The 24220-nt window shown below is 48.5% G+C and overlaps 1 protein-coding gene across 1 annotated transcript in view; it reads left to right on the top strand.

The window, feature by feature from the left end:
* Positions 1-23174, top strand: part of LOC129722955 (frizzled-like) — a 107779-nt gene extending 84605 nt beyond the window's left edge. Inside the window, exon 5 of the mRNA XM_055676839.1 lies at positions 21551-23174. Within this exon, the coding sequence (XP_055532814.1) occupies positions 21551-22089 (539 nt within the window). The 3' untranslated portion in view covers positions 22090-23174. The remainder of the gene's footprint in view (positions 1-21550) is intronic.
* Positions 23175-24220: the final 1046 nt, after the last annotated feature.

Below are 24220 nucleotides of genomic sequence, written 5' to 3'. Positions count from 1 at the left end.
CTAGTTTGCCTCCGAGTATTGATCGCAGGATTCAACGTTCGAAGACCCCAAGCGCCCGTCGATCGGCCCCCTTCCACGTCCACGATTCATGTCCGTAGAGCGCCGCCGGGAGGATCAGAGTCCTATAGAGCGCAAATTTCGTACGAATCTGTAGGCTACGGGACCTAAGCTGGCTACGCAATCCGTAATAAGCCCTATTCGCCGCCGTAATCCGCCTCTTCACCTCGCGGCTCACCTCGTTGTCACATGTCACGAGAGTACCAAGATAAACAAATTCGTCGGCCACTTCGAAAGTATCCCCATCCATCTCCACCGCAGCACCAATACCCGTAGAACAACCACGCTCTCTGCCAGCCACCATGTACTTCGTTTTGGCAGTGTTTATGGTGAGTCCAGTTCTCGCAGGTTCCATTTTGAGAGCCGTAAAGGCCTCCTCAACTGCTCTACGGTTAACACCAATTATATCAATGTCGTCCGCAAAGCCCAGAAGCATGTGAGACTTAGTGATGATAGTGCCGCTCCTCTGCACACCTGCCCTTCGTATTGCACCATTCTAGAGCTATGTTGAACAGCAAGTTCGAGAGCCCGTCACCTTGCTTCAGACCATCTAACGTCACAAACGCGTCCGAAAATTCGCCCCCTGTCCGGACGTATGATGTGAAACCGTCGAGCGTCGCACGTATCTGTTTAATCAGTTTAGTTGGGAAACCATGTTCTAGCATTATTTGCCACAGCTCGTTGCGTTTCACTGTATCGTACGCCGCTCGAAAGTCTATAAACAGATGATGTGTCTGCAAGTTGTGTTCTCGAAACTTGTCGAGGATCTGTCTCAAGGTTAACATCTGGTCCGTTGTAGATCGCCCCACTCGAAACCCGCATTGGTATTCTCCAACAAAGGCTTCCTGCAACGGCCTCAGTCGCTGGAACAGGATACGGGAGAGAATTTTGTAAGCGGAATTGAGGAGGGTTACGCCTCGATAATTACTACACTCGAGTCTATGTCCCTTTTTGTTGATAGGGCATATGAGTCCTTCCAACCAGTCCATATGTAGTTGTTCCTCAGACCATACCCTTAGGATAATCTGGTGAATTGCACTACACAGCCGCTCGCTCCCAACTTTGAAAAGTTCGGCCGGTAAGCCGTCATTCCCAGCGGCTTTGTTGTTTTTTAGCTCTTTGCAAGCATTCTTCACCTCGTCCAATGTTGGTGGGTTCACAGCTTGTCCGTCCTCCCCAATTTCTCTCCTGCTCCCCTCGACGACTCTCCTCCCTTCCTCATCGTTCAACACCACTTCAAAATGTTGCTTCCAACGCCTGGCCACCTGCGATTTATCGGTAATAAGGTTCACCTCCCTGTCATTGCACATGGCAGGTACTGGCACGGTCCGGTTCCTGATTCCGTTGATCGTTCTATAGAAGCTCCTCGTGTCGTGCCTGGTGAAGCAATTCTCCGCCTCCGCGAGGACGCGATCGTAGTGCTCACGTTTCTTACGGCGATGAAGCCTCTTTCCGGCAGCTCTTGCCTCCCGGTATTCCTCCCCCATCTGACGCGTTACACGATTAGCTGCTATTAACGTGTTGGCGTAGGCTCAATTCTTCTCCTGCGTCACCTCTAGGTACTCAGCATCGAACCACACACTACGCGTGGTTCCCGTTGTCATGCCTATCACCTCTCGCGCTGTTTCGCTGACCGCATCATGGATGTGCTTCCACTGCTCGTTCAGGTCCACTCCAGTTGGTTCACCGATCCGTCTATCAACTTTCCGAGTATACTCTGCAGCAATTTCTTCCGCTGAAAACCTCTGGATGTCCAGATGTATCTTCCTCGCCGATCTCGATTTAAATACATTGGACAACTGGGCGCGAGTCTTGCCTACCACGAGATAGTGATCCGAGTCGATGTTTGGCCCTCGTAAGGACCGCACATCTATGACGTCTGAAAAGTGTCGGCCGTCGATCAGCATGTGATCGATCTGGGAGCAGGCCTCTCCATTGGGGTGTTTCCAGGTGTGCTTCCGAATGTTCAGACGTGAAAAATGGGTACTACAGATGGCCATTCCCCTGGCCGCGGCGAAGTTCACTAACCTCAAGCCGTTGTCGTTGGTGGTAGCGTGAAGGCTTTCCCTACCAATAACGGGACGAAAGAACTCCTCTCGTCCGACTCGTGCGTTCGTATCTCCGATGACGATCTTTATATCGTGCTGTGGGCACTCTCCATGCGTTTTTTTGAGAAGCTCGTAGAATTCCTCCTTTACGTCATCGGTTTTATCGTTTGTCGGCGCGTACACGTTGATAGGGCTGTAATTGAAGAATCTGCCCTTGATTCTCAATACGCATAGACGGTCATTAATAGGCCTCCACCTAATAACACGCTTCTTTTGGTTTCCAAGTAGTACGAAACCGACGCCCCGTTCCGCTCTATCGCCGCCACTGTAGTAGATGTGATACTTGAAAGAAGTGCCCGCGGTCGGATCGACCGCCCGGAATTCACGTTCTCCGGTTTTAGGCCAACGCGGTTCAAACATTTTAGAAAGGTTTTCATCACTGTATTTACAACTGAAAAAAGTTCATTTTTCACGTAGCATAAGAAAGAGATTATGACAGCATTCTACTTGAGGTTGTTAAAATTGGACAACTCTAAAAATTTTTGATTTGCAACTACATCTCTGTGTCAGGTCTAAAACTTTTTAAACAATATTGTAGTAATTATGTATTCCATGTACTTTTATTGCTTATATTCACACACTCACATGTACGATACTGCATATTAGCATTTGCATTGCCAGGAATGAAGGAGGGAAATTTTTAGGATCCTTTTTGTTTACACCAATTTGTTTTGGGTGAAATTAGCCACACTGACTATGAGTTTCTATCCGCTGGTATAAATATGGCTTGGTTTAGTTATAATTATCGAGTTTTTGCATTTATTGAACGGAAAAACTAGGGCTCTCATAGCTTTTGAAAGATTGTCAACATGGTTATGTTTTTGCAAACCATATGCATAGAGTTGAGCAGTAAAAAATAATGCAATATCTAGAGCCAGAATAAGTTTTCTGACAACGGACAAAATTGGATAAAATTTTGCAGGTGCTGCTTAGTCTCTGTTATGAATGTACAGACCTCGAATGCCCCCTTTTAAAATATGAATTGTTATTAAATACACACACACACACACACACACACACATATATATATATATATATATATATATATATATATATATATATATATATATATATATATATATATATATATATATATATATATATATATATATATATATATATATATATATATATATATATATATATATATATATATATATATATTTGGCAGAGCTGTATGCCACCACGGGTCGGTATTTGGCGATAACCGTAGGCCACGGAAGTGCTAACTGCAAGAACGCAGTCCCGGACCATCAGCGAGAGCTAGCCTAGGTTGTGGTGAGACTCAGGCATTGGGCCGCCGAATTCTCACAAAAGCCACATTATCCGGAAGCAGCTCTGACGGAGCGAATAGTGCCGCTCCCACCACCCAAATGCACTAATTCGCCCATTGGGATTGATGCCAGTAAGTTCCCAATTACGGTAACTGGTCGCAACGCCATATGATAAGAGTTGGATTTCGTTTTCGTACCACGATTCTGGGCTGGCACCTGCGCCGAGCTCCCTTAGTAAGGTCGTGTGACAACGGCTTGAAACGGCGAGACAACAACCGGTGCAGGGGTCTCCGTCCCGTAAAACCTGGCAGGCCTTCCAGTACGTTCCGAATTCATTGCCCGGTGGTAACCGGGCAGGAGTGGGATCAGATGTCCTTTCCTGACTTGCGCCGGTCGGGGGTGTCATAGTTGCTCATAAGGCGCTATGGCAGCCGCCCCTAGCCATGGCCTCACTGCTTCGGCATAGACTACCATGGGACCAGATAGGCGACCACTCCAGTATGGATAAGGATAGCGGCTGGAAGGGGGACCCAATTAACAAGAATGAATATTGAAAAAAATGAAGATCAACAATTGGGCGCAGATGGGTTGAAAAACCCGTTTGCACGAGGAGGCATCCAGAGGTCTCCGCCGAGAAAGGCGGAGATGGATGCAGTAAAGGACGCCTGCAAAGACGGCAAAGGCAGTACGCCTACCGGATCGACGCAAGACATCGCAGTGGCTGGTCCACTGTTGATAAAGGCGGTCGGAAGACAGCGAGACACGCTACCGAAGGTAGTAGCGCTGTCGGAGCAGCTCGATGCCATAATCGAGTTTGCGAAAAGTCGCACCAACACGACGAAGTACATGAAGCAGGCTCTCTACATGCTTCGGTCCTCCGTCGATGCTGCGAAGAAGGAGCACGCCGAGCTCAAGGCAAGAGCGGTGGCTGCAGAGAAGAATGCAACGGAGGTGACCGGAAGGGCGACGAAGTCGGTCCAAACGGACACCTGCACGTTTGCAGCGGTTTGCGCCTCCGGGTCAGCCGCAAAAAGAGCAAGGCAGTCTCCGGGGGAAGCCCCCGAGAACAGCAAGAAACGGTTGGTTGTGCTAAGCCCGCGAGATAGCACACCAACGGCCTCCAAGTCCGCCGAAAAGTCTGCCGAAGTGGCAGCTACGGGAAACCCTTGGGTTACCGTGGGAGGAAGGAAGCGCCAAAAAGACAGCAAGCGCAACGACGAGAAGGCGACAAATCGTCCAAAAACGGGAAAGAAGGCGCGAAGCAGGGGCGACGCCCTCATACTCAAGACGGAGGGGTCCAAGTACTCCGAAGTCTTGAAGAAAATGAGAGGCGAAACCCAGCTCAAGGATCTGGGAGCGGATGTGCGGACCATCCGTCGTTCTCGCACCGGCGAGATGATCTTTGAGCTCCGTAAGGATGCTAAAAACGAGGGCGCTGCCTACAAGACGGTAGCCGAGCAGGTCCTCGGGAAAGATGTGCAAATTCGGGCACTCACCTCAGAGGTGACTCTCCAGCTCAAAAACCTGGATGAAATCACCGAGAGGTGCGATATTGCACAGGCCCTCAAGGAGAAGTGCGGAGTGGAAGTAGCCACTGAGGTAATTCGCCTCCGAAAGGGTCCAGCGGGGACCCAGGGGGCCACTTTCCGGCTTGCATCGGCCGATGCAACTCTGGCCCTGAAGCCAGCCAAACTTAAGGTTGGCTGGTCAGTATGTCCCCTGAGCATACTCCAGCAGCCGGACGTTTGCTTCAGGTGTTTCGAGGGAGGACACAAGTCCTGGACCTGCAAGGGGCCCGATAGGAGCCAGTTATGTAGGCGTTGTGGTGGTGCTGGCCATAAAGCTAAAGACTGCGGGGAGCCTCCCAAGTGCTTGGTATGTACTGGAAAACGGGACGCCAAGCACTTTATGGGAGGCCCACGGTGCCCAGCCGGTAAGGCGGCCACGAAACCACGGGCGTGAGGGTGACACAATTGAACCTGAACCATTGCTATGCGGCACAGCGGCTGCTATACCAAGCAGCGTCTGAGCCGCGGTCGGACATCGCAATCGTATCGGACCCCTACTGCATTCCTCCCGGAAACGGTAATTGGGTTGCAGATAAGTCCAGTACGGCGGCCATATGCACGACCAGCAAGTTCCCGGTTCAGGAGGTTGTGTCAACCTCAAATGAAGGATACGCGGTTGCCAAGGTGGACGGAGTGTTCTACTGCAGTTGTTATGCTCCGCCGCGTTGGTCTATCGAAAGGTTCACCCAGATGGTCGATCTGTTATCTATGGAGCTGACGGGACTAACACCCTTAGTAGTGGCGGGCGACTTCAACGCTTGGGCTGTTGAGTGGGGAAGCCGCCGCACGAACCGGAGGGGTCAGATCTTGTTGGAAGCTTTGGCAAAGCTCAACCTAGATCTGGCCAACGTTGGAACCAAGTGTACATTCAGCAGAAATGGTGCGGAGTCGATCATCGACGTGACGTTCTCCAGCCCAGGACTGATCGTGAACTGGAGGGTAGACGATGGCTACACCTATAGTGACCACCAGTCGGTCTGCTATAGCGTAGTCCAGAACGTGAGGCGGCAGGCGACGGGTAGAGCCAATACTCCGACCGTCCGCGGGTGGAAGACATCGCATTTCGATGCCGAGGTATTTGCAGAAGCAATGAGAAGAGAGCGCGAGGGGGGCAGTTGGCTCCGCCCGAGTGCTGACCAATTAGTTGCCACATTATCGCGGGCGTGCGACGCCACCATGCCTAGGACCCGCCAACCTAGGAATGGTAAGTCACCGGTATACTGGTGGACCGACGCGATAGCGGACCTCCGTAGCGCGTGCCTCCCTGCAAGACGGATGTTGCAACGTGCACGTACCGATGCACAGAGGGTAGAGCGCCGTGAAGTATTCGGATCTGCAAGATCGGCACTTAAAAGTGCGATAAAGGCGAGCAAAAGGGCCTGCTTCGATAGGCTATGCGCGAGTGCCAATACGAATCCGTGGGGCAACGCCTACAGAGTCGTAATGGCGAAGACCAAAGGCGTGTTGGCACCTGCAGAGCGATCACCAGCGATGCTGGAGCGCATCATCGAGGGACTCTTTCCACGACACGAGCCAAATCCTTGGCCTCCGGTTGCTGAGTCTCACGTCCGACGTTCCAGTATCTCAGACACAGACCAGAGATGGTCGGCCAACCTGCCGGGCATCCAATCCGTGAGAGACGGCAGCCGTGCAGAGGTTGTGGAGGAGGTAAGGGTTACGAATGAGGAACTCATCGTGATCGCCAACTCCCTAAAGGTGAGCAAGGCACCGGGACCGGATGGAATCCCGAACTTGGCCATCAGGACGGCCATGAAAGTGGTCCCTGATCTATTTCGAGCAGTCATGCAGAAGTGCCTGGATGACTGCCTCTTTCCGGACAGGTGGAAGCGACAGAGATTGGTGCTGTTGCCGAAGGCTGGGAAACCGCCAGGGGACCCATCGGCATACAGACCTATCTGTCTGCTGGACACTACGGGCAAGGTGCTTGAGAGGATTATCCTCAACAGACTGGTGAAGTACACAGAGGGTGTAAACGGTCTGGCAAGTAACCAGTTCGGCTTCCGGAAAGGTAGATCCACGCTGGATGCTATTCTCTCTGTCACCAAGACGGCAGAGGTAGCACTCCAGCGTAAGAGTTGGGGCATTCGCTATTGCGCAATCGTCACGCTTGACGTGAAGAATGCATTCAATAGCGCCAGTTGGGACTCCATAGCGCTCGCGCTTAGGAGCATCCACGTACCGGTGTCGTTGTACAAGATTTTGGAAAATTATTTCCAGAATCGGGTACTAGTTTACAACACGGAGGAGGGTCAGAAGTGCGTCCCAATCACCGCAGGGGTACCGCAAGGTTCCATCCTGGGCCCGGTGTTGTGGAATGTCATGTATGACGGGGTGTTGAAACTAAATTTCCCTGTAGGGGTTGTGATCGTCGGTTTCGCAGACGACATCACGCTAGAGGTCTACGGCGAGTCGATCGAAGAGGTCGAGTTGACGGCCGCGCACTGCATACGCAAGGTCGAAGACTGGATGCACTCTAGGAAACTGGAGTTAGCGCACCATAAAACGGAGGTTACGGTTGTGAACAACCGCAAATTAGAGCAACAGGCGGTGGTCAGAGTCGGTGACTGCACCATTACCTCAAGGCGTTCCTTGAAGCTCTTGGGGGTTATGGTTGACGATAAGCTCACATATAAGAGTCATGTCAACTATGTTTGCAAGAGGGCTTCAACGACTATTGCAGCATTATCCCGAGTGATGTCGAATAGCTCAGCGGTGTATGGCAGCAAGCGTATACTTCTTGCCAGCGTGGTTTCGTCCATACTCAGGTATGGAGGCCCAGTGTGGTCCAAAGCGCTAGGTACTAACAGTTGTCGTGGTGAACTGGAAAGTACCTACAGTCCCATGTGCCTGAGGGTTACGAGTGCGTTTCGTACAGTGTCATACGACGCAATCTGCGTCCTGTCCGGCATGATGCCTATCAGCATAGCCATTAAGGAGGACGTAGAATGCTTCGATCAACGTGACACAAGGGGTATACGAGGCACCAGAAGGTCATTCTCGATGATCAGATGGCAGCAGGAATGGTCCAATTCCGCAAAGGGTAGATGGACGCATCGACTTATTCCGGACGTATCCGGATGGGTCGGGAGGCGCCATGGAGAAGTTAACTTCCACTTGACACAGATTCTGTCAGGTCATGGTTGCTTCAGGCAGTATCTACACAGATTCGGGCATGCGGGGTCCCCCATGTGTCCCGAGTGTGCGGATGCGGAAGAAACTGCTAAGCATGTCTTCTTCGTGTGCCCTCGTTTTGTGTATGCGCGGAGTGACATGATGGTAGTGAGCGGGCCAGACACCACTCCGGACAACCTAGTTCGGAGGATGTGTAAAGACCCAAACATTTGGAGGGCGGTTTGTACAGCCGCCTCTCAAATAGTTTTAGAATTGCAAAACAGGCGACAGGTTGACCACCGACACGCCAGTGTTAGCTAACGGCCAGTCTCCAGGTTAGTTAGCTAAGTTAGCAAAGAGATCTATAGAACCAAGAGGGTGCACAGAGCACAAAAGCCGCTCCCCGAAGCAATACCTAGCGGTGGTCCCGGGGAGTATTATGGGCTGGAGACTGGAGGGGTTTTAGTGGGTCCGGTCACTGATTCAAACCAACCCCACACTTCCTGAGGTTGGTCACCTCAGGGGTTTGGATGCAAATTTCCCCTCCACCTGAAAAAAAAAAAAAAATATATATATATATATATATATATATATATAAATATATATATATATATATATATATATATATATATATATATATATATATATATATATATATATATATATATATATATATATATATATATATATATATATATATATATATATATATATATATATATATATATATATATATATATATGGCAGAGCTGTATGCCACCACGGGTCGGTAATTGGCGATCACCGAAGGCCACGGAAGTGCTCACTGCTAGCAAGCAGTCCCGGACCATCAGCGGGAGCTAGCCTAGGTCGTGGCGAGATTCAGGCACTGGGCCGCTGAATTCTCGCAAAAGCCACACTGGCCGGAAGCAGCTCCGACGGAGCGAGTAGTGCCGCTCCCACCACCCAAATGCACTATACCGCCCATTGGGACTGATGCCAGTAATGTTCCCAATTACGGCAACTGGTCGCATCACTATAGGATACGAGTCGGATTTCGTTTTCGTACCATGATTTTGGGCTGGCACCTGCGCCGAGCTCCCTTAGTAATGTCGTGTGATAACGGCTTGAAACGGCGAGATTACAACCGGTGCAGGGGTCTCCGTCCCGTAAAACCTGGCAGGCCTTCCAGTACGTTCCGAGTCCATTGCCTGGTGGGAACCAGGCAGGAGTAGGATCAGATGTCTTTTCCTGACTTGCGCCGGTCGGGGGTGTCATAGTTGCCCATAAGGCGCTATGGCAGCCGCCCCTAGCCATGGCCTCACTGCTCCGGCATAGACTACCTTGGGACCATTTAGGCGACTACTCCATTATGGATAAGGATAGCGGCTGGTAGGGGGACCCAATTAACAAGAATGCAGAAAAACAAAACTCTGGAGATGGGGGCAGATGGGTTGGAAAACCCATTTGCGCGAGGTGGCATCCAGCGGTCTCCGCCTAGAAAAGTGGAGACGGATGCAGTGAAGGTCGCCTGCGAAGACGGTAAAGGCAGTACGCCTACCGGATCTACGCAAGACATCGCGGTGGCTGGTCCACAGCTATTAAAGGCGGTCGGAAGACAGCGGGACACGCTACCGAGGGTAGTGGCCCTGTCTGAGCAGCTCGATGCTATAATCGAGTTTGCGAAAAGTCGCAGCAATACAACGAAGTACTTGAAGCAGGCCCTCTACATGCTTCGGTCCTCCGTCGATGCTGCGAAAAAGGAGCACGCCGAGCTCGAAATGAAAGCTGCGGCTGCGGAGAAAGAGGAGACGAAGGTGACCGAGCTGGCGACGAAGTCGGTCCAAACGGACGCTAGCACGTTTGCGGCGGTTTGCGCGGCAGGGCCAGCTGCCAAACGAACGCGACAGTCCCCGGGAGAGACGGCCCCCGGGGGCACCAAGAAGCGTTTAATCGCAAACAGCCCTCAGACCGGTGTAGGAGTGGCGCAAGCAACGCCCACGGTGGCAGCCAAGGAGCAGAAGGCTCCCGGTAACCCGTGGGTAACGGTTCCGGGAAGGAGTAGGAACCAAAAAGTGGTGGCCAAAAAACCGCATCCGGTTACAAATCCTGCGACGAAGAAAGTTAAAAATAAGGGCGACGCACTCATCCTTAAGACAGAAGAGTCAAAGTACTCGGAAGTCCTTAAGGCAATGAGAGGCGATGCGAAGCTCAAAGATCTGGGGGCAGATGTGCGTAGCATCCGCCGATCCCGCAAGGGAGAAATGATCGTTGAGCTCCGCAAAGAAGCCAGAAACAAGGGCCCAGCCTATCGGGCATTGGCCCAAGAGGCGCTTGGAGATAGAGTGCAGGTTCGGGCACTCACGTCGCAGGTAACCCTACAACTTAAATACCTGGACGAAGTCACCGAGGCATGCGAAGTCGTGGATGCCCTCAAGGAGCAGTGCGAAGTGGTTGTGGCACCAGAGGCAGTTCGACTGCGCAAAGGCCCAGTAGGAACCCAGACCGCCACTGTCAGGCTTTCGTCAGTAGACGCAAACCAGGCGCTAAAGGTAGCGAGGCTCAAAGTGGGCTGGTCAATGTGCCCACTCAGCATCTACCAGCCGCCGGAGGTCTGCTTTCGATGCTTCGAGCAAGGACACAAGTCCTTTAGCTGCAAGGGGCCTGACAGGAGCTCCCTATGCAGGCGGTGTGGTGCTGCAGGCCACAAAAGCAAAGACTGCGGAGAGCCCCCGAAGTGCTTGGCGTGCGCCGGGAAGCGTGACGCAAAGCACATAATGGGAGGCCCGAGGTGCACGGCCGGTAAGCCGACTAGCAAGCCACGGGCGTGAGAGTGACACAGCTAAATTTGAACCACTGCTTCGCGGCTCAGCAACTGCTATACCAAGCAGTCACTGAGTCGTTGTCGGACATCGCCATAATCTCGGACCCCTACCGAATTCCTTCCGGAAACGGTAACTGGATTTCGGACGGGTCCGGTATGGCGGCAATATGGACGACGAGCAGGTTCCCGGTTCAAGAGATAGTGTCAACTTCAAACGAAGGATACGCGGTTGCCAAGGTGAACGGAGTGTACTACTGCAGCTGCTATGCTCCGCCTCGTTGGTCTACCGAGCAGTTCGCAAGGATGATCGACCGAGCCACCGGGGAGCTGATCGGTCTATCACCGTTGGTAGTGGCGGGCGACTTCAACGCATGGGCAACTGAGTGGGGAAGTCGACGCACAAACCAGAGAGGCCGGATCTTGTTGGAGGCTTTGGCGAAGCTCAACATAGATCTGGCCAACGTCGGCTTGAAGAGCACCTTCAGTAGAAACGGCGCGGAGTCGATCATCGATGTGACATTCTGTAGTCCAGGATTGATCACGAACTGGAGGGTAGACGATGGCTACACTCATAGCGACCATCTGGCGGTCTGTTATAGCGTAGACTGTAAAACGAGACCGCATGTGGCGAGTAGAATTAACACTCCAGCTCCTCGCGGGTGGAGGATACCACACTTCAACGAAGAGGTATTTGCGGAAGCAATTAGACTAGAACACGAGGCAAGCAGAATTCGTAACCCGAGCGCTGATCAACTTGTTGCCATACTTTCGCGGGCGTGCGACGCCACTATGCCTAGGAACCGCCAGCCTAGGCATGGAAGGCCACCAGTCTACTGGTGGACCGACGCGATAGCGGACCTCCGCAGAGCGTGTCTTCAAGCGAGAAGAAGGATTCAACGTGCGCGAACCGACGAAGAAAGGGAAGATCGTCGAGGGGAATTCAGTTCCGCAAGAGCGGCGCTTAAGAGAGCAATAAAAGCTAGTAAACGTGCGTGCTTCGAAAGACTGTGCGCTAGTGCCAACACTAACCCGTGGGGTAACGCCTATAGGATGGTGATGGCCAAGACTAAGGGTGCGATGGCGCCCGCAGAAAAATCACCAGCGATGCTTGAGCGGATCATAGAGGGACTCTTTCCACGCCACGAGCCAAATCCTTGGCCTCCGGCTGGCGAGTCACTTCACCGACGTTCCAGTATCTCAAACTCAGACCAGAGGTGGTCGGCCAACCTGCCGAACACCCAATATATGAGTGACGGCGTTAGCCGTGCCGAGGCAGAGGAGGCGGAAACGGTTACGAATGAGGAACTCATCGCGATCGCCAACTCCCTGAAGGTGAGCAAGGCACCGGGATTGGATGGGATTCCGAATCTGGCTGTGAAGAAGGCCATCAAAGAGGCCCCCAGACTATTTCGGGAAGTCATGCAGAAGTGCCTGGATGACTGTACATTCCCAGACAGATGGAAGCGACAGAAGCTGGTCTTATTGCCGAAGACAGGGAAACCACCTGGTGACCCGTCGGCATACAGACCGATATGTCTGCTCGATACGGCGGGTAAGGTGCTCGAGAAGGTTATTCTCAATAGACTGGTTAGGTACACCGAATGTGCAAACGGTCTGTCGAGTAACCAGTTCGGCTTCCGAAAAGGCAAGTCTACGGTGGATGCTATTCTGTCCGTCACCAAAACAGCAGAGGTAGCACTCCAGCGTAAAAGATGGGGCATTCGCTATTGCGCAATCGTCACGTTGGACGTGAAAAATGCGTTCAATAGTGTTAGCTGGGATTCCATAGCCCACTCGCTTCGGAAACTAGACATTCCGGTGTCTTTGTACAGGATTCTGGAAAATTATTTCCAGAATCGTGTGCTAGTTTACAGCACAGACGAGGGTCAAAAATGTGTCCCAATTACCGCAGGGGTTCCACAAGGTTCCATCCTGGGCCCGGTACTGTGGAATATCATGTACGATGAAGTGCTGAAACTAAAGCTCCCCCAAGGGGTTGTGATCGTTGGATTTGCGGACGACATCACACTTGAGGTCTACGGCGAGTCGATCGAGGAGGTTGAGTTGACGGCTTCGCACTCTATAAGCGTCGTCGAGGACTGGATGCGCTCCAAAAAACTGGAGCTGGCGCATCATAAGACGGAGATTTCAGTTGTCAATAACCGCAAGTCGAAGCAACAGGCGTTGATCAATGTCGGGAATTGCACCATCGCCTCTAAGCGCTCCCTGAAGCTGCTGGGGGTGATGATCGATGACAAGCTCGCCTTCGGGAGCCATGTCGAATATGCCTGCAAGAAGGCTTCAATGGCTATTGCAGCATTATCTCGCATGATGTCCAATAGCTCAGCAGTGTACGGCAGCAAGCGGAAACTTCTAGCTAGCGTGACTTCGTCCATACTGAGATATGGCGGGCCAGTGTGGTCCAAAGCATTAGGTACTAGTAAACATCGGAGTAAGTTGGAAAGTACCTACAGGCTCATGTGCCTGAGGGTTGCGAGCGCGTATCGAACTGTGTCATACGACGCAATCTGCGTCCTGTCCGGCATGTTGCCTATCAGCATAGCCATTAAGGAGGACGTAGAATGCTTCGATCAACGTGACACAAGGGGCATACGAGGTACCAGAAGATCATTCTCGATGATCAGATGGCAGCAGGAGTGGTCCAATTCCGCGAAGGGTAGATGGACGCATCGACTTATTCCGGATGTATCCGGATGGGTCGGGAGGCGCCATGGAGAAGTGAACTTCCATCTGACACAGATTCTGTCAGGCCATGGTTGCTTTAGGCAGTATCTACACAGATTCGGGCATGCGGGGTCCCCCATGTGTCCCGAGTGCGCGGATGCGGAAGAGACTGCTGAGCATGTCTTCTTCGTGTGCCCTCGTTTTGTGCATGCGCGGAGCGACATGATGGTAGTGAGCGGGCCAGACACCACTCCGGACAACCTAGTTCGGAGGATGTGTAAAGACCCAAACATTTGGAGGGCGGTTTGTACAGCCGCCTCTCAAATAGTTTTAGAATTGCAAAACAGGCGACAGGTTGACCACCGACACGCCAGTGTTAGCTAACGGCCAGTCTCCAGGTTAGTTAGCTAAGTTAGCAAAAAGACCTAAAGAACCAAGAGGGTGCACAGAGCACAAAAGCCGCTCCCCGAAGCAATACCTAGCGGTGGTCCCGGGGAGTATTATGGGCTGGAGACTGAAGGGGTTTTAGTGGGTCCGGTCACTGATTCAAACCAACCCCACACTCCCTGAGGTTGGTCACCTCAGGGGTTTGGATGCAAATTTCCCCTTCACCTGAAACAAAAAAAAAAAAAAAAAAAAAAAAAAAAAAAAAAAAAAAATATATATATATATATATATATATATATATATATATATAAAGGTACAGTTATTTTTCTTATTCGTCTTATTCTGATAAATAATCAACGAAATGTACTCAGAATTGTACTACACTGACCTGAAAAATAGTTTTTCATTCAAAGCCTAGAATTTCTAGTAATGCAAGGATACATACACGCAAAATTTTCACTTGTTACTTTAAAAGCACTAGCGAAAAATTTTACCTGGTGTAACAAATTTGTTACTTAAAAGCAATAACATTAATTCTCAGTGAAAAATAACAAATAATGTCATTTGAACATGTTACGAGATCAATAGCATCTAAAAATGGCCGTTACAACTATATGCATACAATATTTTCACTTGTCACGTATCTACTTACTTTTATGGCGACAGATCGTTGAGATCCAATGCCGAATCCAAAATACGCCTCCACAAAAGTCGGTCTTGGGCTGCTCCTCTGCAGTCTCCCCTTACACCCGCTGCTCTGGCTTCCTCCTCGAGAGCACACATCCAGCTTGTGCGAGGTCTGCCTCGAAGTCGTCGGCCTTTATCCGGTTCCCTGCTAATTATTATCTTTGCCGGTCGCTCATCCGCCTTCCGTGGCCAGCCCACTGTAACCTGCCGTGTTTCATTTACTTGACAATATCAGCGTGTTTGTATACTTCGTACAGTTCGTGATTCATGCGCCTGCGCCACACCCCATTTCCTAGTTTGCTCCGAGTATTGATCGCAGGATTCTACGCTCGAAGACTCCAAGCGCTCGTCAATCGGCCTCCTCCACGTCCACGATTCAAGTCCGTAAAGCGCCATCACCGGGAGGATCAGAGTTCTATAGAGCGCAAATTTTGTACGGATCTATAGGCTATGGGACCTACTACGCTCTCTGCCAGCCACACCTTGTTCTTCGTCCAATTCATCTAGCCTCCTCAACAGCTCTAGGGTTAACATCAATCATATCACTGTCGTCCGCGAAACCCAGAAGCATGGGAGACATCGTAAAGGTTGGTGCCGTTCGAGAGCCCATCACCTTGCTTTAGACCATCTAACGCCACAAACGCGTCCGAAAATTCGCCCGCTGTCCTTACGCTTGATGTGAAACCGTTAAGCGTCGCACGTAACAGTTCAATTAGTTTTGTTGGAAAACTATGTTCAAGCATTATTTGCCACAGCTTGTTGCGTTTCACTGTATCGTACACCGCCTTGAAGTCTACGAACAGATGATGTGTTTGCAAGTTGTTTTCTCGAAACTTGTCGAGGATCTGTCTCAAGATGAACATCTTGTCCGTTGTAGATCGATTCCTGCTATGTTTCCTGCAACGACCTCAGTCGCTGGAACAGGATACGGAAGTGAATTTTAGACGCGGAATTGAGGAGAGTTATACCTCGATAATTACTACACTCGAGTCTATGTTCTTTCGGCCGGTAAGCCGTCCTTCCCAGCGGCTTTGTGGTTCTTCAGCTGCAAGCATTTCGGCAAGCATTCTTCACGTCGTCCGAAGTTGAAGAGTCCACAGCTTGCCCGTACTACCCAATTTTTTACCTGTTCTTCTTGCCGACTCTCCTACCTCCCTTACCGCTCAACAGCACTTCAAAATGTTGCTTCCAACGCCTGGCCATCTCCAATTTTTCGATAAACAGGTTCCCCCTTGTCATTACACATGGCAGGTACTGGCACGGTTCGGCTCCTGATCCCGTTATTCGTTCTATAGAATCTCCTCGTGTCGTGCCTGGTGAAGCAATTCTCCGCCTCCGCGAGGACGCGATCGTAGTGCTCACGTCTCTTACGGCGCTGAAGCCTCTTTCCGGCAGCTCGTGTCTCCCGGTATTCCTCCCGCATCTGTCGCACCGCACTATTAGCTGCTACTAACGTGTTGGCCTAGACCCGCTTCTTCTCTTCCGTCACCTCTACACACTCAGCACCGAACCACCCCCTTCGCGTGGTTCCCGTTGTCATGCCTATCACTTCTCGCGCTGTTTCGCTGACCGCATCATGGATTTGCTTCTTCTGCTCGTTCAGGTCCATTCCTGTTGGTTCACCGATCCGTCTAACAGCTTTCCGAGTATACTCTACAGCAACTCCTTCCGCTGATGACCTCTGGATGTCCTGACGTATGTTCTCCGCCGATCGCGATTTGAATACGTTGGACAGCCGGGCGTGAGTTTTACCTACCACAAGATAGTGATCCGAGTCGATGATTGCCCTCGAAAGGACAGCACATCTTTGACGTCTAAAAAGTGCCGGCCGTCGATCAGCATGTGGTCGATCTGGGAGCAAGCCTCTCCATTGGGGTGCCTCCAGGTGTGCTTCCGAATGTTCAGACGTGCAAAATGGAACTGTAGATGGCCATTTCCCTGGCCGCGGCGAAGTTCACTAGCCTTAGGCCGTTGTCGTTGGTGGTAGAGTGAAGGCTTTCCCTATGAATAACGGGACGAAAGAACTCCTCTCGCCCGACTCGTGCGTTCGTATCTCCGTTGACGATCTTTATGTCGTGTTGTGGGCACTCTCCATACGTTTTCTCAAGGAGCTCATAGAATTCCTCCTTTACGTCGTCGGTTTGATCGTTTGTCAGTGCGTACACGTATCATATTGGAAACCAATCGTATATGCAAATATGTTTTTTTCTTTCCTTAGAATTGTTCCTCCCTAAAATTTCATCGTGTTGACCGCGAAATAAATTCGTTTGGACCTGTTTGAAAGTACAAAACTCGTGCTTATCTAGAAACTTTATATTAAGTTTCTGAATATGTGCGAATAACGTTTGCGGTAAAAAAATGGACAAATGAAACAAAACTAAGACAAATAATTGAGTTGGATAAATTTCCCATTAATGGTAATTATATTATGTTATTAAAAAAAAATTGCAAAAAAAATCTACGCCCTTGCGAGCGGCCTTCCGGCAGTTGACCGAAACATTCGCCATGGCGGACGAAAACATGCGTGTAGGCATGTTTTTAAGCTCTTTCTTCGTTTTTTATTGATTCCTTTCCGTTTTCGCGACAAAATTGTTGAAATAGATCATGCGCTTCAAGTTCGCCCAGAAATTCTTGATGGGACGCAGCATCTCCTCTAACGATCGCTTCGAGTGGTGGGCAGACGTCCAATCTGGCCAGAATACCGTGTCTTCGCTCTAATAGTATATCTTGATGAACGACGCAACTTCTGGTAGCCACTTCGTACAATAAATTTCTCCGCTCACGGCCAGCCCGGAGCGAAAGAAGAGCGGCTTTGACATCCCGTTCTCGCTGATTGTCAGCCACAGCAGCATCTTCTTGGGGAACTTGGTGTGTGAAATAAATTTTACCTCGGAGCTCAATTCCTTCGTGGGAGAAGTGAAACACGAAGTACTCTGCCAGTCGTTGCCATCTAGGGTGAGATAGGTCTCGTCGTCCATCACCACTGCCACGTGGCGATTTGCCGGGAAAATCAACTTGACCATCTTATTCAACCGCTGTCGCTGCGTCATTGCCTGCAGCTCCGAGACCAGTGGACGGGACTGCCGCTTCCTGACATGTATGTCTATGTTCTCCAGATACTGTTACACTGTTTCACCGCATGCACCAACCTACCGACCAAGTGCACGCAGCGATTTAGCCACTTTTCTCTTGGTTTTTTCTCTTCAGCATCCTTTGAAGCTTCTTGTCGCTCAGGGTCGTTAGCCGTCCGGAACCGGGCTTGCTTTCGTTCTCTGATCGTTATCTAATAGTATGCCGGAACGGGTACACCCGGCGTCCACAAAGTGCCGCATGATGTCCGTTTTTGACGCGGCGGGGAACCGTTCTTTGAATGCGCACACTTCTGAACAGAGAGCTTCACTTTTTTCGCCATCACAGTTAGAGTTTGACTGATAGAGCTATCAATTTTTTTCGCTAACTCATAGGTTACTATGATTGATGATGCATGAGTAGTTTCGTCAGTGCGATTAAAGGTAAACTCATGAAAAACGGCAATTTTTGTCCATTTTTTACCGCAAACGTTAGAGAGAATTGAAATGAACCTGAACCCCACTAACACACGCATTGTGACTCTTGGTTGTATGTTCCCGTGTAGAAATTACTTTTTGTATTTAATGCGCGATCATAAAATACAAAGAGTAACGAAATCTTGCTAAAATGTAAAAAAATTTTCTCCGTTTGTTTTGGGTGTATATTTTATTCACACTAAAGTTTTTTACAAGGATTTTAGGATTTACTTACTTACCTTACCAAACAGTCCCAAGCCGTGGTGTGGCTTTTGCTGTACGTAAGAGTCGTCTCCATTCCACTCGGTCCATGGCTGCAGTTCGCCAGCTCTGCAGTCTGCGTAGGGTTCGCAGGTCGTCTTCCATCTGATCGATCCACCTTGCCCGCTGTGCACCTCTCCGTCTCGTCCCTGATGGATTGTTTCTAGAACCATCTTTACCGGGCTGTCGTCTGATGTTCTTACATCATGCCCAGCCCACCGCAACCTGCCTATCTTAGCGTTGTGGACGATAGATGGCTCCCCAAGCAGCTCCTGCAGTTCTTGGTTCATTCGCCTTCTCCACACTCCGTTTTCCATCTGCAGTCCACCGAAAATGGTACGCAGCACCTTCCGCTCGAACACCGCTAGGACGCGTTGGTCCTCCACAAGCATAGTCCATGTCTCATGCCCGTAGAGGACTACCGGTCTGATCAGCGTCTTGTAGATGGTTAACTTGGTGCGGCGGCGAATTCTACTCGATCGAAGCGTCCTCCGGAGACCAAAGTATGCACGATTTCCTGCCATAATGCGCCGTTGAATTTCTCTGCTGGTATCGTTGTCGGCAGTTACAGCCCAGGAACACGAACTCATCGACCACCTCGATTTCATCACCACCAATTTTAACTCGAGGTGGGAGGTTACTAATACTGTTACTGTCTTCTCGTGAACCCTTTCTTTTCATGTACTTTGTCTTCGATGCATTGATGACCAGTCCAATCTTTTTGGCTTCAGCCTTTAGTCCGATGTACGTATCCGCCATCTTCACAAAGGTCCGAGCCACAATGTCGATATCGTCGGCGAAACCAAACAGTTGGACCGACTTTTGGAAAATCTTGCCACTCGTGTTAATCCCCGCTCTTCTAATGACACCTTCCAGGGCAATGTTGAACAGTATGCACGAGAGACCATCACCTTGCCTTAGCCCTCTTCGGGTTTCGAAGGGGCTCGAGAGTGCCCCCAAAACTCGAACTACACACATCACTCGATCCATCGTCGCTTTGACCGCGTCAGTTTGTCCGGAAAACCGTAGTCGTGCATAATTTGTCATAGCTTGTCCCGATCGATTGTGTCGTACGCCGATTTGAAATCGATGGACAAATGATGTGTGGGCACGATATATTTGCGGCATTTCTGCATAACCTGCCGAACCGCGAATATCTGATCCGTGGTGGCGTGGGCACCCATAAATCCCGCCTGGTAGTGCCCCACGAACTGCTTTGCAAATGGTGATAGTTGACGGCAAAGTATTTGGGAGAGTACCTTGTAGGCGGCGTTCAACAGAGTGATTGCCCGATAATTGCAGCACTCCAGTTTGTTGCCCTTTTTGTAGATGGGACACACAATACCCTCCATCCACTCCTCCGGTACTCGTTCTTCCTTCCAAGCCTTGACAATGATTCAGTGCACGGCTCTAGCCAGTGCTTCTCCACCGTATTACAATAGCTCGCTTGGAAGTTGGTCCACTCCAGCAGCTTTGTTGTTTTTCAGCCGACCAATCTCCTCCTCCACCTCCAGAAGATCGGGGGCTGGAATTCTGATGTCTTCTGCTCGTGCACCAAGATCAGTTGCCATACCGTCCTCGCGCTCTACCGCATCGCCGTTTAGATGCTCGTCGAAGTGCTGCCTCCACCTTTCGATCACCTCACACTCGTCTGTAAGGAGGTTGCCGTCCAAGCTCCTGCACATATCGGCTTGTGGCACGAAGCCTTAACGGGAGCTGTTCAGCTTCTCGTAGAACTTTTTAGGATTTTAGGATTTACGGGATTATTTTGCGTGGATTTCCAAGAAAAGTCGTTTAAAAACGGCTAGTTTTTATGGTCTTTCATTTTCAAATCGTTTATTTAGAGTGTTTTCTCAATCCAAATACTGAATATTCACTGATTTGGCCTAACCTTTTTGTATGTTTTCTTGATTTTCTGCTCGATTCGCAGGGGAATTAAAACTGCTATTGATTCTTTTTCGAAAGTATCTGGATTCACTATGTTAAACTTAATGATCATGTAACGTTGAGAGGGGAAGATTTAAGATACTGATAGCTCCCATACAATTGTACGGAATGTATTAATCAATATGTGCTTGAATGTATCTATCAATACAGTTAGAATAAACAAGATTTTTGTGATATGATAATTATAGCCACCATTTTTTTTATTGAGTAACGAAAATTGAAGACAAGTTCGAATATCTTCATACATTTTCAATGCGACTGGCTCATTTTCCTGAAGTGAACACAGCATACGGTCATTGGTTAGCAAAAACACAAGCTGCAGCCGATTGGCATTGTATTCAATAGAATGTTTGATGAAGAACTAACTATTTTGTTGGCAACGACTCATAATTGATTTTATTAACAGCAGTCTGGCTGTGAAAATTATATGAAATTCCCTAATTTTTTTCCCTGTTCTACCTCTACAGATAACCGGATCCGTAAATAAAATGTACGGATTTTTCAAAATATCCACGAAAGTCAACGGATTTGTTTCAGTTTGCCGTCCCGGGGTGAATATGTTAAATAAATTTAAAGAAGATTCTCCTGCCATTCGATCCCATTTTGAAAAATATGGTTGTTAGTGACAATTAAACTATACGCTTCTGTCGACTGATTATTTACTCAAGTTTTTACTTCTTATTTGAAATGCTACTAAAAAGAAAAAAAATCTGCAGAAACCATAGATACTAACCTCGCGGAACTGATTTGTTCATATAACAGTACATTCAATCACATTTCGGATATATTAAGTAGTGCAAAATTAGAAGAGACATTTTGTCACATTGTAATCAAACCTATCTTGTTTCAAAATTGCTACTTTACACTTCTCCTTCAGTTAACGGCACTCGGCTGTCTTAACGAGATGTGCTCGGTTTCCTTCGAATATCAAGAACATATCAGTAATTACAAATGCCTCTATAATTGCAGCACCAATGAGCTTTGATTATGCGCACACGCAGCCACCTTGCGAGAAGCAATATGTGCACCCGATGAAACCGTTGACAACAAGGTATTAATTTTGTGCTTTCTTCTTGCCTTCTTTCTCCCATCGCAGGTGACGTGCTGGCCGGGGTCTGTTTTGTCGGTCAGCTGGATACGCACTCGCAGGCCATGTTCCTACTGATTCCGCTCTGCATCTACCTGTCACTAGGGGCGATCTTTTTGCTGGCAGGATTCGTGTCCCTGTTTCGAATCCGGACGGTGATGAAGCACGATGGAACCCGCACGGACAAACTGGAACGGCTGATGCTGCGGATAGGATTCTTCAGTGGACTGTTCATTTTGCCCGCGCTCGGCTATCTCGGCTGTCTGTTCTACGAGTACTTCAATTTCGATGAATGGATGATCCAATGGAACCGGCAGATGTGTCGGATTTTCTCGATTCCATGTCCGGCTACCAAGTACAACAGCAACATGGTACCAGAGGAGGAAAAACCAATCTTCCATATTTACATGGCCAAGTACGTTTGCTCGATGCTGGTCGGTGTCACCTCCAGTGTATGGCTTTGGTCTGGCAAGACCGTTGTTAGCTGGAGGCAATTTGCCGAACGTTTACAGGGCAAGGATAGTCGAAGTCGGGGGGCCTACGTTTAGTAGGACCAGCAGCTGGCACTAGCGAGAGGAGTCGTGCATGGCCGTCGTCGCTGCATTTAAACTACGCTTGAGAAGATTTCTACCAGCCAATTGGCCGACTTATCACGGTCGGTATTATTTTACCCAAAATGCGCTAGAATTTAAGGAAGCGACCCTCTCGAGTCGGCTCCATTCGAACCAAGGTTAATCATTTGATGCCAAAACGATGATGGATTTTGTGAGCTACTAGTTACCGGTTGAGCAGCCAGTCGCTGCTAATCGTGTCACGATACTAGATGATGTATATTGAAAAAAAAAAAAATCGTAGACGTAATTTGTCGGTAGAATTTATCCACCTCGGACGCGAATTTAAACCGTTAGATAACTAAAAGGCAAATAATCAAAAAAGCAAATAATTCCCTATGCTGCTGTAAATGTAGAGTTACTCTCTAATTGAACCAAGATGCGTAAAACTGTTTTCCGTGGCCTATAGATTTATGATTTAGCTACGCAAGTGTTATTCCGTGCTTCTGGTAAACAAAACAATCAAATACCCAAGTCGAAAGTAGTTCAAATAAAGCCATGTATAACATAGGCCTGCTTCCAGCCATCCATCTTGTAGTGAAATAAAACATGCTTCAGCAACGCATTCAGTACAGAACAGCAACTGCACTCCTACAGTTTTATCCAAACCTGGGTAAAAGTCATTAAATGTGTAAAGAATAATTCAACAATTTTCTGTTGAGAAAACGAATATGTTAGTTTTGTTAAGTTAATCATAAGGCCCGGTCGTTTAGTCAAAATACTTCAGTTGTTTTATTGATAATGTTGTTAATACGCTAGTTTAGTGAACGTCTTCGACCTCTAACTCTTAGTACTTAGTTAAGGTAATCGAACTGTGTCATATGAAAATAGACTGTGCATAAGAGATACACAAAAGATTTTTTTTTGTTTTAAATAATTGTAAAAAGTATGTCTAACTATAAATATATATCTACCGCGAACGATAATGAAACTAGTTTTTGTTTTTGGAAAACTCGATTCAAATGAAGCAATGTAATAATATATGCGAAATTATACATCGTTGGTAATACTCTTAAGAATCTTCTTTGAATAAAAAAATAAATAAAATGAATCTGTTTGTTGTTTTTTTTTCGACCGAAATAAATCCTCACACCTGTCTTGCATTATTGTTCACAGATGCTGGAAAACTATGTCTTCGAGCAGCAAAAACAACAGCAAATCTAGCGGAAGAAAAACGCACGATATCGATAACATGATGCTGTTTATCTCGCAACGTAACGAAAAAGATGACGATAATGATGATGGTAGAGTCCGCTAACCTGCTATCGCCCCATCCTCTCTCCTCTTTCCCACCAACCTTCAGCTACACGTAGCAAGTGGAACCGTTCACTGCAGCCGCCGGTGGTGGTGGAAAGTTAATCGCAGCGCGGGCGTCGAGGAAAACTTGTTTAATAACGTTTTGTTGCCGGTTATTTTCACGGTTCTGCAACTCCGCTTCAGGGGTCCGGCCTGCGGAGCATTTATTGCCCCAGGTATCATCGGTTAGGGGCGATCAATAAAAAAAATTATCAGTATATCATCTAATTACCCGTTCCACCAGAATCACGCAAAAAAAAACCTTGGTCTGAGTGTGGTTTTCCATCACTACTCAGCCGTGGTGATGAGTGTTCGATAATAAATAAACAAAACAGTTGCTCGTCAACTCTGCGTAATAATTGTAAAATAACAATTAGCTTTAGGTAATGAAAATATCAGCACTTCCTGAGTCATTTATGGTGCAGTTTTTCTCGGTGATTGCGTTCCTTCATTTCTATGCTACCGAAGAAATTATATTTCTTCCCCATGGTACCGTCTTCAAATATTATCTGAGATTTACAACCGGTACATTATAAAAAATGAAGTGATTTCTGGTGAGTTTTCTTCGAATCAACTTTGAAATTATTGTACTCGTGTGTGCATTGGAATGGTAAAAATAAATGAAATGGCAATAATAAATAGCTTCTATACTAAGTTTTGTTTGAACTACAACTACTACTTCCAAACAATCCCCCTCCAAACAATCAATTTCTTCTAAATTTTTGGGAAAAACACTAAAGGATGGTTGCAGTTTAATAGGATTATTCTTATA

This window comes from Wyeomyia smithii, chromosome 2 (assembly GCF_029784165.1).
Source record: "Wyeomyia smithii strain HCP4-BCI-WySm-NY-G18 chromosome 2, ASM2978416v1, whole genome shotgun sequence".
Classification (NCBI taxonomy): Eukaryota; Metazoa; Arthropoda; class Insecta; order Diptera; family Culicidae; genus Wyeomyia; species Wyeomyia smithii.
This window is presented reverse-complemented; position numbering and strand designations above follow the sequence as displayed.